The sequence below is a fragment of the Schistocerca piceifrons genome, chromosome 7 (genome assembly GCF_021461385.2).
Source record: "Schistocerca piceifrons isolate TAMUIC-IGC-003096 chromosome 7, iqSchPice1.1, whole genome shotgun sequence".
NCBI lineage: Eukaryota > Metazoa > Arthropoda > Insecta > Orthoptera > Acrididae > Schistocerca > Schistocerca piceifrons.
The window spans coordinates 483796668-483815331 of NC_060144.1; the positions used below are offsets into that span (position 1 = coordinate 483796668).

Genomic DNA, 18664 nt, shown 5'->3' on the forward strand with positions numbered 1-18664 from the left:
GGGGGAGAGGATGTACGCCATGTGTTGAAGCGTCTCTTTGGACAGCCTTCACTGCTGTGAGATGAGTATACTATATGATCTAACTCTGTTACCATATACTTCTACAATGATAAAAGATAGTCACATCATTTGCTAACAAAATGACCTTGTCCTTCTGGGTTTTGAAAACGGGGATGACCTGTGCCCTTTCCCAATCAAATGCTTCAAATGGCTCTGAGCACTCTGGGACTTAACATCTGAGGTCATCAGTCCCCTAGAACTTATAACTACGTAAACCTAACTAACCTAAGGACATCACACACATCCATGCCCGAGGCAGGATTTGAACCTGTGACCGTAGCGGTCGCGCAGTTCCAGACTGAAGCGCCTAGAACCGCTCGGCCACTTCGGCTGGCCCTTTTCCAATCCTTTGGAACGCTACGCTCTTCTAGAGACCTACGGTACACCGCTGGAAGAAGGGGGGCAAGTTCCTTCGCGTACTCTGTGTAAAATCGAACTGGTATCCCATCAGGTGCAGCAGCCTTTCCTATTTTGAGCGATTTCAATTGTTTCTCTGTCCATCTGTCGTCTATTTCGATATCTACCATTTTGTCATCCGTGCGACAATCTAGAGAAGGAACTACAGTGCAGTCTTCCTCTGTGAAACAGCTTCGGAAAAAGACACTTAGTACTTCGGCCTTTAGTCTGTTATCCTCTGTTTCAGTATCATTTTGGTCACAGAGTGTCTGGACATTGTGTTTTGATCGACCTACAGTTTTGACATAAGATCAGAATTTCTTAGGATTTTCTGCCAAGTCAGTTCATAGAACTTTGCTTTCGAATTCATTGAACGCCTCTTGCATAGCCCTCCTCACATTACATTTCGCTTCGGGTAATTTTTGTTTGTCTGCAAGGCTTTGGCTATGTTTATGTTTGCTGTGAAGTTCTCTTTGCTTCCGCAGCAGTTTTCAAACTTCTCAACACTACTACAAACTTACAAGATAATTCTAGAATAGTTGCAAATCTGAGGTACACATGTCAATAATCAGCGTCTGATTCTGGAACTGCGATCTCAGCCTGCGCTATTGGATAGTGTAAAGTCATCAAACGCAAGATTAATATGAATATAACGGAGCTTTTTTGGCATTTTAATAGCTGTAGAAATCCAGGTCTGCGCAATCATGACTATAAATTTTACATAGTACAGAGGTCCCGCAAGTTCGATAATTGTGTGCTAGTTAACGCCAGGCACTCAGCACATATCTGTTTACTCTTAGACAGAGCGAAAGTTTCAGATTTAACGTGGAAGTTTCTCGTAAAAGGCTATTAGCTTGGCGTTAGAAATTTCATATTATGTGAGAAATCGCAGTGGCCACAACCTCTAAATTGGATACCAATATTATAATACACCAATACTGCACGGTGACCGTGAATTTAACGTATCTGGTCTAGACATGTGGGGTACATCACGTCACATATCGAATCGGAGAGACATGTTTGGTCTGGTACTTAACTTATATTTTCTGCAATACCACGCCGCCTGAAATGTCACAAATATCAAGACATACTTAAAGAAATACATAACAGCTGCCTGCAAACGGCATACAACATTAAACGTGGCGAATATATCCTTCTCAACGTCTCCAATATTATCGTTTTCAATTTAAAGCCATACTGGACGTTGTTTGACGACGATTGTTTGTTAAGATTGATAAAAAAAAAAACATTTTCAGAGACCGCTATGTCACAATTGTGAGTAGCGGCTGTTTCTGAAAATCTTGTTTATAAACCATAATCGTTACACAACTTAGTGTTGAAGCAACAATCGAAGTATATGTGCAAGGCAAATAATCAAAATAGAAAATATTCAGTAATGACTAAACGGTAAAAAATAAATCTCAATTTTTAACTACTCTTAAACTGCTACAACTTTCTATTTAAGGTTAGGGTTCATTACATTAGTTTAGGAATAACAGGTAATGTTCCACTTTTAAAGCAGGGTGTCAGAGAATGAAGAGGGAATATGTATATGCATCATTGTGTAAGTTCACGTATAACACACGTTCAAGGTCCAGAAATGATGTACAGAATACTTTGGCAAAGAAAAAATTTCCGAAGCGAGAAGTATGTGGAAAACCCTCTCCATGAGAAGAGAGAGGGGCAGAGCTGAAATTTTCAAATAGCTATAAGACATAAATTATCCCTCTGCTTGTCCATAGTGTTTTGCAATTTCAGAATAAAAATTCAGTCGAGTTTGAGTTTCTGTTGTGGAATTTAAGGTTTTCCAGGTGATCCATTGCGCTTTTAAGTAAACTGTATTACTTATTGTAAAATTAAACAAACAGGTAAATAATAACACACATATCAAAAAAAATCAAACAAGAACAGATAGTGAAACGAAGAAAATAAATATGAAAGAAAGAAAGAAAAGAATGATTAAAAGTAAGCTTCGAGACCCAGTATACAAATAAAAGAAAGGTCATAGTGAGTTATTGTAAACAAAGGTGGAAAAAACAATAATTACAATTACTTCTAATCATTTCTTGCTTTATCAGACTTTTTCGTTTAATATTTAGTATTTAAACACCATATTTCGTTTACATTCACATGTAAATCTAAAGTCTCAAATTGTAATATTCATAGCAAATATCAAGAATTCCAGTGGTTGGAAGATTGTTATAGGGATCCAGGATAACTGAACTTATTTTTCCAAATTGCATTCAAAACTAATGAAAAGTCTTTTTTTAACCCTACACCTTTAACAGTACAAAAAATTCTCACAAACGTCAAACCTAGAGCTCAGTGCATGTCGCATTTCCACAGATCATTCTTAAAATCAGAAGTCCACAGTATTTAATATTTTAAAGATGTTTATATTACCAATGTTAAAATAACCGATTGAGTATAATAGTGTTCATTAGAATGCGTTATATTTTTCATTTTTAACATAACTTGGCATATCATTTGGAAGAGTGAGAAGACACCGGAGGGTTGCGATTCACGTTCAGTTTCGGCGGATCACAAGACACATTTTGTTACCAGCAAACCACCACCGAGTATTTAAAAATCGAACTCCCATATATAAAACAGCAAGAAAGGTTTGAAATAAACTAAGTTTATAGTTTCCTGAAAGTCGCTAAGTGCTCTCATTATGAAACAGCGGACGAGTGTTGTAGGAGTTATTTGCGCTTCATCTTAACAAAAGGAAGTTTTTCACGCACCTCAATGTTTACGACATCATATCTCCTAAACCAGGTGTCGTAAAATGATATAATTGTGCTGTTACAGTCAGCTTCCCTTCATTATTTTGTGGGGGATGTCAGCCACAAAAATTGCGAAATTTTACAAATTATGTGCAAAATTTATTGGAAGCCGCTATATGTTCTCATTCCCAAATATTGCACTGTCCAGTCAGATTAATGCGACCACCGCCTATGTTTGACGTCAACACGCAATAAACTGGCAGGTGGCGTTAGCAGTGGTGGATACACAAAGAGTGTCGGGGGGATGTGCGAAACACTGCAGTTGTTGTCATGCGAAAACGGAGCGATTTATTTGCCGTCCAAAAGAGTGTGATCGTTGGTTTTCGGGCCAAGGGTGGAAGCATTTACGAAATGGCTAAGTCTGTTAACCGTTTGCGTACTGCCGTGGTTAAAGTATACCGTGCATGGGAAAATGGCGCTGTCCCAAACCGGTGCCGAGGCAACCGTGATGCACCGCGGGCCGTAGATGAAAGCGGTGAACGACGGCTGTGGATATGTGTACCGGCGAATAGATGTACAACTGTAGAGCAACTGATCGTCCAAATGAACCAAGGGACTGCCAACAATATCTCCTCAAAGACCGTTGAGCGAACGTTACTGCGAATGGGACTCCGCAGCAGGCACCTGGTTCGTGCACCTGGTTCGTTCACCGGCTACGAAGGGTGGAATTAGCGCGCGACTGGACGTCCAATGAGTGATACCAGGTGGCCTTTTCAGATGAATCACGCTTTACGCTCCATTGGACAGATGACTGTTGGCGTGTGCGGAGTGAAACGTCTTAAAGCAAATACCTTGCAACAATCGTCGGATCGATCCAGGCCGGAGGGCATTCTCTGGCTATTTCGTCACTCTGGAAGGCACAATGGACCAACACAATTATGTTTCTATCCTCGGGGACAATGTCCATTCCTAAACGCAATTTGTGTTCTGTCGGCAGGATGGCACCTACCAGCAGCACAATACAACCATCACACAGTTCCCAGTATATGTGCGTGGTGCATCTACATCTGTGTGATTACTCTGCTATTCACAATACAGTACCTGTAGAGGGTTCTATTAACCACCTTCAAGCTGTCTCTCAACCGTTACACTCTCGGGAAAAACGAGCACTTAAATTTTTCTGTGCGAACCCTGATCTCTCTTATTTTATCGTGATGATCATTTCTCCCTATGTAGATGGGTGCCAACAGAATGTTTTCGCAGTCGGAGGAGAAAACTGGTGATTGAAATTTCGTAAGAAGTTCCCGTCGCAACGAAAAACGCCTTTGTTTCAATGACTGCCACTTCAATCACGTATCATGTCTGTGGCACTATCTTCCCTACTTCGCGATGATACAAAACGAGCTGCCCTTCTTTGAACTTTTTCGATGCCAACCGCCAGTCCCCCTGATGCGATTCCCATATCGTACAGCAATACTCCATGATAGGGCGGACAAGCATGGTATAAGCTGTTTCTTTAGTAGATCTTTTACACACTGTAACTGTTCTGCCAATGAATCGCAGTCTTTGGTTTGCTCTACCCACAACTTTATCTATGTGATCATTCCAATTTAGGTTATTTGTAATTGTAATTCCTAAGTATTTAGTTGAATTTGCAGCCTTCAGATTTGTGTGACTTATCGCGTAATCGAAATTTAGCTGATTTCTTTTAGTACTCGTGTGAATAACTTCACAGTTTTCTTTATTCAGGATCAATTGCTACTTTTCGGACCATACAGATATCTTATCTAAATCATTTTGGAATTCTTTTTGGTCATCTGATGACTTTACAAAACGGTAAATGACAGCATGATCTGCAAACAATCTAAGAGGGCTACTCAGATTGTCTCCTATGTCATCAACACAAATCAGGAACAATACAGGGCCTATAACACTTTCTTGGGGAATGACGGATATTTCTTCTATTTTACTGGATGATTTCCCGTCTATTACTTCTAACTTTGACCTTTCTGACAGTAAATCACGAATCCAGTCGTACAACTGAGGCGATATTCCATAGGCACGCAGTTTCGTTAGAAGACGCTTGTGAGGAGCGGTGTCGAAAGCCTTCTGGAAATCTAAAAACATGGATTCAATTTGACATCCCTGTCGATAGCACTCATTATTTCATGAGTATAAAGAGCTAGTTGCTTTCCGCAAGAATGATATTTTCTGAATCCGTGCTGACTATGTGTCAATAAATCGTTTTCTTCTCGAATACAGTACATGTTCCAAAACACTACTGGAAATCGACGTTAGTGATATGGGGCTGTAATTTAGCGGATTACTCCTACTTTCCTTTTCGGGGGGTGTGACTCAAGCAATTTTCCAGTCTTTAGGTAGGGAAGTTTCTGTGAGCGAGAGGTTGTGTATAATTGCTAAATATGGAGCTATTGTATCAGCATTCTCTGAAAGGAACCTGACTGGTATACAGTCTGGACCGGAGGCCTTGCCTGTATTATGTGATTTAAGCTGCTTTGCTGCACCGAGGACATCTACTTCTATGTTTCCCATCTTGTTAGTTGTTCTTGATTGGAATTCAGTAATATTTACTTCGCCTTTTTTGGTGAAGGAGTTTCGGAAAACCGTGTTTAATAACTTTGCTTTAGTGACACCGTCATCAGTGACTGCGCCGTTGTTACCGCGCAATGAAGGTATTGACTGCGTCTTGCCACTGGTGTGCTTTCTGTATGACCAGAATCTGTTTTGGTTTGCTGCCAGATTCCGAAACAGAGTTTCGTTGTGGAAATTTCCCATCGAAGAATACAAGCATGAGTTAGGCCACCAAACTCCACGAATTTAAATCGAATCTACAATCTGTCGGACCATCTCATTCGGGCTGTACGCACCACGGCACTGGAGTCGGTATAGCTTCACATCCATATGGGTATCTTCCAGAAAGTCTCTTCCTGCACATCACGCAGTGGTCCGCACTGCAAAAGGTGGTTATTCAGGCTTTTGACAGGTGGTCTCTTTAAAGTGACTGAACAGTGTAATTAACATCAGGAGTTATAGTACTCAATATTTTAAAGACGTCTACAGTACCAGTGGTAAAATAACCTATTGGGTATTATGGCATTTATTAAAATGCGTTATATGTTCCATTTATGAGATAATTTCCCATGTTATTTGGAAGAGTAAGAAGATGTCAGAAGATTGCTATTTACGTTCAGTTGCAGTGGACAACAAGGTATACATCGTTGCCAGCTTCCCCTCCCCCCCAATCTCTCCCTCCTCCAATTCCTTAATTAGATTTCACATCTATAAAACAGCAAGAAAAAGTTTACAGAAGTTTCGAAGTGTAGTTTAAAGTTTACTGGAAGTCGCATAGTACTCTCATTATTAGACTCTGGAAAATTATAGTCCGGGTAATATGCGCTTTGTTTTAAGGAAAGCTAGTCTTTCACGCATCTCAATGTTTATTATATTACATTTCCTGAACTATTTGCCGTAAAATGATATAATTTTACAGGTACTTTCAATGGTATATTTGAGTATTGTCTGTTATAAAGAAGTAATGAATCAAAACATTATGCCTGATGCTGAAATTTTACTGCAAGAACAGCCAAAAATGTAGTAAGCGATAAACTTTTTCCGTTTCATTATTTTGTGGGGGCTGTCACTGAGAGAAAGTTTAGAAGCAGTTTGAAATTATATGTAAAGTTTGTTGGAAGTTGCTATGTGCTCTGACTCTCAAATACTAGGTGAATACAATCTGGGTATTGTGAAGGCCGTGAGTTACGCTCCTTGAAGTTTCAAACGTTTTATACTTGACTTATTGTATTAAAACCTTTCGTGTAAGATTGTACCTCTTAATGAGTAGATTTTGACAGCATTTTAATTTTTTAAAGTTGGTCAATAGTTATACGAAATACTGAAAATTAAGTTTTCGCTGCCCTTGGAAGCCTTGGATAGGCAAACTGCAACCTAGCATAGCTCTAACCGCTTAGTAATGTAGAGTAATGTAGATTCTATCGTAATGAGCTACACCGAACGAGTAAAATACATTTTTTAAACGTAATTTAAATTAAGTGCTTCTGGTACGTCTTAGTCTCTTATTATTTTGTCTTCATTTTTACAAGTTCTGAAGTTTATTATTTTGTTTGCGAATTTGTCGAAGACAAATAGTAAGAGAAAAATCTTTCACGCAAAAAACGAGGTGTGTGTGGCTTAAAAATCTATGTATGTATCTGTTTGAAGTCTGGGTGGAGGAAATTAGAGGACACGACACAAAAAAGACGTTTCACACATTTATCGGCTGTGAGAAAGCAGGAGGCCTGACAAGCGGGCAAAGCTCATGCAGTTTTATAAGTGTCACGTGCACACGTTTTGGGCCTTTGTCATGCCTTTCATGTTTTCAAACACGGCAAATAACGCCGGTATAAAATATTCTGTAGGCAGCTACTCAAAAAAAGAGAGACGTAGAAAAATCGCCTGGAAATTTCACTAGAAAGCTGTTTTGTAAAAAAAATATTTTCACACAACAAGAAATAGCTCTCAGATTAGCGAACATGTGCAGCCAAGCGGTAGCCTTTGCTATGAGCCAAACGCAGCATTTAAAAAATAATAATCAAATGTGACACAGATACATTCACAGATATTATATGGAAAATGAGATCCGAGACACACGAGAATTCAGAAAAGATGAAACATAGATTGTCACATAAAACATTGTTTGTTAAAGAAGAGAAATCCATGCGTGTTGACTACGTACTCTATGTCCTTAACCAGCAGCTTTTCTATGAAGTCCTTTGCGTCGTCGGAGATTTCATTGAAGGCCTCATCGTCGAAGTCATATTTGGCTATGGTCACGTTTGCCATCGTCTCCACGTCAGTGTCCCCCATAAACGGAGATAGGCCAGATAACCTGAAACACAAATTAAAAGTTGCTCAGCCTCCGTTTCTCAACTGGCCTCAAAGTTTTGCAGCACCAGCATATATGCGGATGTATGGGGCCTCAGATTCAACGGAAAAAGGGATGGAAGAATATATCGCACGAAAAAAAAAAAAAAATTAGCATTCATGTGAAATCAAAACAAAACCTAATTGGAAAGCTTTGCACATCTTTTCTTCTTCTACATTTCATTGTGCCTGTTCCAGATTCACAAATTGTCAGTCCATCTCTTCTTAGGTCTTTCAACGTCTCTTATTTCCGCTGGTTTCTAAGCAAAGCCTCTTTTGGGAAGTTGATTCCTGTACATTCTCTCTATCTGTTCGCAACAAGTTTTTGCGGTGTTCGGTTATTCTGCTCTCGGCTCTACTTTTAGTTCTTGTCGCACTTTTCGTTTCATGTGTGGTCTCTTCTTAAGCAGCCTTTCGTTCTTCTTAGAAATTTCATTTCTGCATCTTGTATTGTACCTAGTGTTCTTTTTGTGAGAAACCAAGCATTCACTTCCCTGAAGAAATGCTGGATCAGTCATAGTTTTAGAATTTTTTACCGCCATGTCTTCTCTGGCCTTGTTTTTAAATAAACTGTGAATGCAGATAAAGAGATAAGTATGAGATGAAAAAGAATTCTCAAATTACAGGGATATAAACATTCTACATGCAGCTTATAAAGTATATTCATCTATCATTAAAAGAAAGCTCCAGCCAATAGCAGAAGTATTTTTACGAGAGGAACACTGCGGTAGTCTAAAGGCAGGTCCTGTGTAGGCGCAACATTTCATCTAGCCATTCTTTATGGTCTTATTAGACTACGAGAAGGCATACGATATGATAGGTACGATGAAATATGAGAAAACTCACTGACTACTATGTACCCCTAAATTGATTGAATTCTGTTAGTCATAGAACACTAAAGGGGAAAAATGTTACATTGTCACTAAACCAATGGAAAGTTTACTATTCCACATTTTATTCAAAGGAAACAACGAAGATGTGGTCTCCCACCAATCCACTTTGATATACTGTATATGCCAACAAAGTTATAGAAGAATGATAGTATAAAACACCAAGAAGATGGATCTAGGAAGAATAAATTTATTAACCCCATTTTATGTGCAGACGACCAAGTATTTCTATCAGACCGTGAAAGTTCTTTACAAGAAATAAAATAAATGTAATGGCAATGGAAGGGAAACACATAAGGAGGGCAAAAATAATGACAGACTATAAAATAATAGAACAGTATAACTGACCTCTATTAATATTTGGCGTTATATTACAACAAAAGGGTAATGAAATCTTTGTATTCTTGGGTTACAGCAATGTTTCGTGAGGATCAGTTATAAATTCTTTGTAACTGAGGACATGATTATGTGAGTTGAAATAATATCTTGAATCAAGCACTGAATTCTTAGCAAAGACTGGATCCAGGAAATTCTTTTTAACTCTTATTTTCATTTAATTCTTTTTTTATTGAACTGAATTTTTGCTCAAACCAAAGTTATTGAGTAGCTTCGGCTTGTGTGGTTGCGTTTGAAAAATCTGTTTACTAAAAATTAGTCTAGACTGCATGACTTGATAAGAACATCGACCTTCAAAGCAAGGAACTGCATGGAGGTTCTGATAAACGGTAGATAAAAGAAATTGTTATTAATAATGAAAGTAAGTTAACTGTCTTAAGCTATCCACACTAGCTTCCACTAGTACACTCACAGTGGCCGTATATAATGCTTCAGGATAACGAAAAGGTGGACAATTACGTAAAGAACGTTGAATAACTCTTCAATTAGTACAAGAAACTTACCTTTATTAGTACAGGAGTGCTTTCAGATGCAGTCTCTGTAGAACAAAGGCAGCAATGACCGTTCCATTGTAGTACACGGTAATATAACATGAAAAATGAAAAAACTAGGAGCGCTGACTCCTTATTGTGTTGTTACTCTTGGACGAACATTGAACTGTACATAAACCATATCACTTTAAGATACCTTAATTTTTATTATATACATGTATACAAGAGAAAGCTTTTGACAAAGTTGACTGGAATACTCCCTTTCAAATTCTAAAGGGGGCAGGGATAAAATACAGGGAGCGAAAGACTATTTACAATTTGTACAGAAACCAGATGGCAGTTATAAGAGTCGAGGGGCATGAAAGGGAAGCAGCGGTTGGGAAGGGAGTGAGGCAGGGTTGTAGCCTCTCCCCGATGCTATTCAATTTGTATATTGAGCAAGCAGTAAAGGAAACAAAAGAAAAATTCGGAGTAGGTATTAAAGTCCATGGAGAAGAAATAAAAACGTTGAGGTTCGTCGATGACATTGTAATTCTGTCAGAGACAGCAAACGACTTGGAAGAGCAGTTGAACGGAATGGACATCGTCTTGAAAGGAGGATATAAGATGAACATCAACAAAAGCAAAACGAGGATAATGGAATGTAGTCGAATTACGTCGGGTGATGCGGAGGGGAATTAGATTAGGAAATGAGACACTTAAAGTAGTAAAGGAGTTTTGCGATTTTCGGAGCAAAATAACTGATGATGGTCGAAGTAGAGAGGATATAAAATGTAGACTGGCAATGGCAAGGAAAGCGTTTCTGAAGAAGAGAAATTTGTTAACATCGAGTATAGATTTAAGTGTGAGGAAGTCGTTTCTGAAAGTATTTGTATGGAGTGTAGCCATGTATGGAAGTGAAACATGGACGATAAATAGTTTGGACAAGAAGAGAATAGAAGCTTTCGAAATGTGGTGCTACAGAAGAATGCTGAATATTAGATGAGTAGGTCACTTAACTAATGAGGATGTATTGAATAGAATTGGGGAGGAGTTTGTGGCACAACTTGACAAGAAGAAGGGACCGGTTGGTAGAACATGTTCTGAGGCGTCAAGGGATCACAAATTTAGCATTGGAGGGCAGCGTAGAGGGTAAAAATCGTAGAGGGAGACCAAGAGATGAATACACTACGCAGATTCAGAAGGATGTAGGTTGCAGTAAGTAAGAAGCTTGCACAGGATAGAGTAGCATGGAGAGCTGCATCAAACCAGTCTCAGGACTGAAGACGACAACAAAAACATCTAAAATTCCTTTTAAAAATTTAAACTCTCTCTTAAAATACTTGGCGCTTCATAAAGAGGCGCACAACAGATAAATTCGTGTAAATATCTCGGAACAAGGGTATCGATATACGAAAAAAATTCAGATGTGGTTCAAATATACAGGAACATAAATGGTTGTGTAGGGAGGTATCTTCGTAGAACTATGAGGAAAGAGATAACACTAAGATTACACAACGTGGTAGCTAAGCCTGCTCTTATGTGTGATAGAGAAAACTGAATCATAAAAAATGGGTTCAAATGGCTCTGAGCACTATGGGACTCAACATCTTAGGTCATAAGTCCCCTAGAATTTAGAACTACTTAAACCTAACTAACCTAAGGACATCACACACACCCATGCCCGAGGCAGGATTCGAACCTGCGACCGTAGCAGTCCCGCGGTTCCGGACTGCAGCGCCAGAACCGCTAGACCACCGCGGCCGGCAACTGAATCATAAAAAGAGGAGATGAACGAAGAATTGAAGCAACTGGGATGAGCTTTTGAGGTCACTTCTTGGACAAACGCTAAGGGACAGAGTGCGGAGTAATAATAAAAGACAACTACTAGACATAAAAACAAGAATGATAAAAGTTATTAAATGCTACAAAAATTGTATGACCATATCTTGTATTTTATGTTCTTATCTTTTAATACAACCAAGCATATAAAATGATGCCACCTGAGCACCTGTCATGGCAAGCGTTAAATTTCGATCTAACTGGAAAACAGGACATAGGACGGATGGAGGCATCAGGTTTGTTAAATTCCTTTGGTTCCGGAACGTACCAGCGCCCTCCTTGAAGTGGAAGAGGAAAACGTTTGTGCGTGGTGCCAAATATGTTTCCAAATCTGTTTCAAAATCTTTGTACATCTGAAAAATCAAAATATGGTGCAGGGTAACAATGGGTACAGTGTTATAGCACACCATGCGGTGTAACACGTTATTTGTAAAGATCTCTCTTGACCACATAAATTGTACGATTCACAAGTACCAGTTTCGGCCACTACCATCTTCAGATCTGTTATAAATAGAAAAACCATGATATAAAAACCTAATTTATTTAGCTGAAGGAATTTCTACATCAGGCCTAGCGATACACAAGAAAAATAAAAAATACTAACATGATTATCAGCCATGTACGCTGAGGTGACAAGTGATGTTATGGAAATGGAAATGAAGTCCCATCCGTTTTGACAGAGCGTAGGTGAAAGAAGCGGGAGATCCGCACCGCCGTACTAGGCTAGGTCCTAATGGAGGTGGTTTGCTGTTGCCTTCCTCCGACCGTAATGGGGATGAGTGATGATGAAGGCGACACTACAACATCCAGTCATCTCGGGGCAGGTGAAAATACGTGATCCCGCCGGGAATCGAACCCGGGATATCGGTCTCGGAAAGCGAGAACGCTACCGCGGGACCACGAGCTGCGGACAAGTGATGTTACAGCGATGTGTAAATGCGCAGATGGCAGTAGTATCGCGAACACAAGGTATAAAAGGACACTGCACTGATGGAGCTGCCATGTGTTCTCAGGTGATCCGTGTGAATAGGTTTCCGATGTGATTATGGCCACACTAGGGGAATTAACAGACTTTTGAACGCGGAGTGGTAGTTGGAGCTAGATGCGTGAAATATTCCATTTCGGAAATTGTTAGAGAATTAAAAAATCCGAGATCCACAGTGTCAAGAGTGTGCCGAGAATACCAAATTTGTGACATTACCTCTCACCACGGATAACGCAGTGGCCGACGGCCTTCACTTAATGACCGAGACAAGATGCGTTTGCGTAGAGTTGTGCGTGCTAACAGACAGGCAACCCTGCATAAAATAACCGTAGAAATCAAAATAGGACGTACGACGAACGTATCCGTTTGGACAGTGCGGCGAAATCTGGCATTAATGAGCTGTGGCAGCAGACGACCGACGCGAGTGCCTTTGCTAACAGGAAGACATCGCCTGCAGCGACTTTCCTGGGCTCGTGACTATATCGGTTGGACGCTAGACGACTGAAAAACCGTGGCCTGGTCAGACGAGTCCTGATTTCAGTTGGAATGAAAGGGTACAGTACCGCCCGACATTGAAAATAGGTACAACATACTTCATTATTTTTGTCAGAAGAACACATTTTTTTTGTAAAATAACTCAATTTCAATTAATACAGCGAAGCCGGATACCAGTGTGGGAAACAATGACAATTTATTTATTTAATTGATAACATGTGCACTCCCACAAAATAAATCCCTACATCCAGTTTGGTGAGATCTGTGAAATGAATGAATGTATGGTCGTCTGCTAACCGCAGATAGTGAATGTGAATATATGATCATCTTTGAGTCGATCCTTTGGCCACCTTTGGTGGGACCAAAGAGATGAAATTTACCAGAGCTTTGAGCGCCTGAAATGTGGCTGACCAATACGATAGCAAGGTGCTTCCCCCACCTCGACAGAGATGGGAGAGAACCTCAGGAACGGCCATGTTTCACCACTCTGCCGCTGGATCTTGTGCTGTTAAGACCTGTTTTAGTTGTGCTTCGTAATGATGAAAGAGTGGAGACATGGTATGCATGTGGAATATTTAAGAGTAGTTTGAAATAATAATTTCTCTATTTCAGGAACTTTTGTGGGGAGAATTAAATGTCAGGCAGGTAATATTAAAGGGATTGTAGTAATCTTCAGAAGTGACCAACGGTCACAATGAAACCACGTGTAGCAATAAGTTGAAATACTTCCGTGTGCTTAAGTTAAGCTGAATTACTAGCGTGTGTACTATAAGTTGAAATATTTAAGAAATAGCGTGTGCAGGACTTGAAATTAGAGACGAGTACTTCCACGTGGTGAGTACTGTGTGAGTCTCAATCTGTGTATGAGACAAAGGATAAAGAGAAGTACTCGTCCATGGTATCAGTTGAGGACTCGCGTGTGTGATGTTCTTAATGTTAAATTGTGTGATGTGATTCCGTGTGACGCTAGATTTAAACTCTGAGAGAGAATCAAGGTGAGTCGGCCGTCTATCCAGCAACGCCACTTGGCTTGCATTGCACAGGAAGACGTGCATATATCTCCAGAGTTCACAGTAGGAAAGTAGAATTACAAAGTGGGGCAGTGTCGTGTGAAACTGGGATAAATATTAATTGAAGTGGGAAAGCTGAAAGTGAAAATGTTGTAACCAATCTTTGTGTAGTATTTCATGTTGTAGTGTGGTGTATGTCATGTAATTTGGGTATGGGTGGTTTGCATGGGAGAGTAGCGAGGTAGTTTCAAAAGATTAGTGGGTTATGCTTGTTCCTTCGGTACCGCTCGGTCTGGAGGAAAGTTTAGTGATGATGATTGTGAGAGTCGAAGTGTGAGGTATAATAAAAGATCCACCATCCTATCCAGAAAGTGCACTGTAGCGTTAAAAGTAATTACGAGACCATAATATAGAGATTCACCATTGTAAAGCCATGCCCACTGGGCGGAATTTCTTATGTGTTATTGTTGTAGGTTGTAGAATTTGTGTGTTTAGGTTAGAGAATTTATCGGAATAAATAAGATAGTGAAAAGAAAAAGATTGGTAGACTATTCCTTCGAATTGTGTGTTGTCATAATGTCCCGAATTTATAATGTGTGCGCCATTTATATTCAGTGCGGTGGCCACGTGCTGACAAAAGCCGTTAAATAAAAGACAAAAAGAAAATGTGGTATTGCCAGTGCGTAGTGTACAGTCAGAGCTCTGTAAATTACTGATAGTCAGATGCATGTTTCCGTTGCGTAGTAATCATATAGGAGGATAACTTGTAACTTAAATTGTGAGTACGAGAGTTCATGTTACTCGATAAAATTAAGAATGAATCCACTCGCTTGGCAGACCACTCATCTTGCAGGCCTGACTGCTTGATGCCACAGTGTGAGCAAGGCATGTGGGTGCCTCTCAGGAAGTGTTCGAATGTGGCGCAGGCCCCACGAAGCCATGGATCCAATCTGTCAAGAAGGAACTGTGCAAGCTGGTGGTGGCTCCATAATAGTGTGGTCTGCGTTTTCATGGAATGGACTGAGTCCTCAGGTCAGACTGACCCGCTCATTGTTGGGAATTGTTATGTTCGGCTACTTGGAGAACATCAGCGATGGAATTTTTATGGATGACAATGCTCCATGTCATTGGGCCACAAATGTTCGCTAATATTTTGAAGAAAAATTTGGACTATTCAATCCAATGATTTGCCCACTCAGATTGCCCGACGCAATTCCCATCGGACATTTATGGGACATAGTCAAAAGGTTAGTTCGTGCAAAAAATGCTGCACCGGAAACACTTTCGTGATTATGGATGGCTATAGAGGTATCATGGCTCAGTATTTCTGCAGGGAACTTCTAACGACTTGCTGAGCCTATGCCACGTCGACTTGCTGCATTACGCCCAGCAAAAGGTAGTTCGACGCGATATTGGAAGGTATCCCATGACTTTTGTTCTCCTCGGTGTATACTAGCCATACGTGCCATAAAAATATTTTGATATAAGTATCAAAGCCAGTCTATACAGAAAGTGCCGGTAAATACCTGAGTGCATCCTGTATTTACACAAATAAATTATTACTAGGTCTTACTATGTACTTAGATATACCGACTGACGTTGATACTTACATCAGGATATTTTTATAGTATGTATGACTGTTATGCATGGCTGGTACTCAAGTTAATATTTTCTTTTTTTTCTTATGTACGTATCACTGGGTCAGTTGTAGAAATAGATTCATACAATTAAACATATGTTTTTAGACCACTATTTGTCTCTAAGTAACATATCAGAAGATGGCAAAGGCTGAAACTGGTAATTGTTAATTGTATACTCTTTCAAGACGGACCTTTACAAATAAAGTGCCTTAATACCATCGCGGACTCATTTTCAGACTTTATGTCTCTAATTGATAAACACTGTAACATGCTTGGATCTTCCTTGAAATTCTGCTCACAAGATGGTCGATACACGGCTGAGAAACCTGTTCCACTTAGTGATCTATCATCCAGTGTATGAAAAGGGTTCCTGCGACGACGAACTGTAAGTTTCAGCTGGTCCCAAACACGCTCAACTAGGTTGATAACAGATACTGGAGTCCACTCCAACAGCCGGCCGCTGTGGCCGAGCGGTTCTGGACGCTTCGGTCCGGAACCGTGCTGCTGCTACGGTCGCAGGTTCGAATCCTGCCTCGGGCATGGATGTGTGTGATGTCCTTAGGTTAGTTAGGTTTAAGTAGTTCTAAGCCTAGGGGACTGATGACTTCAGATGTTAAGTGCCATAGTGCTCAGAACCATTTGAACCATTTTTTGAGTCCACTCTAAGAGGGAGGTCATCACGAGATGGGTAAGGTCTGCTCGTTCATTATTGCTTTAAATGACGAAACTAACGCCAAAACGTTGATTGTAAGGCTGGTAAATAGGTGGGGGATTCTGCCCCGATACTGCACAGTCCTCAAATTACCCTTGGTAGTGATAAGAGCATCCGACGTCCACACAACACCTTGGCGCAAGAGGTGACTGGCTTAACCTCCTCTTCTGAACCAGTGGGACTTCATACCTGAGACGAGCATTGGCTCCTGGCCGTCTCCGTACTCTTCTACGAGAGTCACTCCAAAATGAACGAATAATGTTTTTTTCTTAAACATCCAATCTATTTACCATGTCTTTTACATTTTCACAGAATATTTATACGTTCTTGAAAGACAAAGAATGTCATTTTTCCAAATAATCTCCGTCTCTTTCAATTGTCTTACGCCATCATGGAACTAAAGCCTGTGTACCTGCACGGCAAGAAGTCAGGATAAGCAAGCTTGAGCCCCTGTAGCACCCTTCCCAAGCGAGTCAACTTCGAACCTTCTTCTACGGAGGCATTCCTTGAGTTTGCTGAATCGGTACCAGATCAGGGGTGTAAGGTTGGTGTTTTAATATTGTTCACCCAAGCTTTGCGGGTCCGGTGGTTGTTTTCTGACCGATATGTGGCTGGATAACAGCAAAACTTCGTGTTTTATCGATGTTGTAGAATGCAGTTATGAAGTTTCTTTAGAGTTACCACATACACATCAGATTTAATAGTGGTTCAGTGTGGTCAGATATCCTTAAGCAACAGTTCTTCTGAATCAAAAAACACACTATCACTTTTCCCTTTGAAGGCACAATTTTCAATCTCTTCATCTTCGGGTGTGTTTTTGCATGGTGCCATTCCATTAACTGCCATCCGTCTCTGCTACAAAGTCATGCAACTAGGTTTCATCTCTCGTCACAATTCCTGTATGGAAGTCAGCTCCGGAAATCTCGCACTATTCCAAAAGTTAGCTGCACACTGGCTTCCGTGTTTCTTCGTGGACATTCATCAAATTTTCGGAACCCATGTGGCACAAACTTTTTTCGACTTAAACTGTTAATATTCTGCACACATTCGCTTCTCCTACTCCTACTAGCATTGACAGTTAATTCACTGCTATGCGTTTGCCAACCAAAATCAGGTCGTGAACACTCTGCATTTTGCCAGGAGTCCGTGCAGTGTTCGGTCTCTCGCTGTGTGGGTGGTCCCGGGTATTGGCGTGCCAACTTTCGCCATACATCTTCTTCAGTCTTTTGTGAATGCTTATCACTGCCTCGTTCTCACAACAAAGGAATTCTGTAAGAGGACGATGCTTCAGGCGAAAATTACGTGCAGCACCTACCTTGATGGAGTGCTACGACAGCGCGAACTGCGGATACAAATTAAGTCAAATTGGAATACAAATGGGAAAAATGGCTCTATGACCTCCGTGAATGGGAAAGAAGTAGATCAAAGAGGGATTTTTGAAAACAAACTTTGCTCCAGAGTCGCAGGACGCAGTTTTGCTCCATTCTTCTACGATCCATGATTTGTATGTAGCCGCCATCAGCTGCCGTTGCTGACCGCGAAGACTACTACGAAGCAGATCTGTGCCCCTCTATAGTGGCCGAATGTTCGAATGACATCGCTGTGATGTACACCGATTCGGCGGCTGACAAACCTTCTTGCTGTAAAATGACAGTATACGCATGGTCTAAAGAAGATATCCTCTTTGACAAATTTGATCTCTGGGAAAAAGCTTCATTGTCTCGTCCGGGTTCGGAGACATGCGACATTCTACCAAACTGCACTGAGAACCAGGTTTACTTTTACTTCCATCACACAGGCAATGCAGAGATTTCCTGTGTCAAGAGAGTATTGGGAAAGATGATCGATCGATCAACGGTGGTCAGCCAATCACTAACGTGTCTTCGATAAACTTACATACTCGAAGACGTGAAAAAGATCATTGATCCAAAGTAATTCAGCTGTTCCCAAAGATATTTGCAGCAGAGCACAATTTGACTTCGCGTGCCATAAAGTGGCAAAATGTTAGGACATCCAATGGAGGACTGGCTGTTAGTTGATACTGAGAATTGATTTTGCATGTACCAAAGATTGTTCTGAATCATGTACACTATCTACGAAA

At 40.4% G+C, this 18664-nt stretch overlaps 1 protein-coding gene across 1 annotated transcript in view; it reads right to left on the bottom strand.

Moving 5' to 3' along the window:
• LOC124804748 (myosin light chain kinase, smooth muscle) overlaps positions 1-18664 on the bottom strand; it is a 359831-nt gene that overhangs the window by 14056 nt on the left and 327111 nt on the right. The window contains exon 7 of the mRNA XM_047265050.1: positions 7936-8088. Within this exon, the coding sequence (XP_047121006.1) occupies positions 7936-8088 (153 nt within the window). The remainder of the gene's footprint in view (positions 1-7935; positions 8089-18664) is intronic.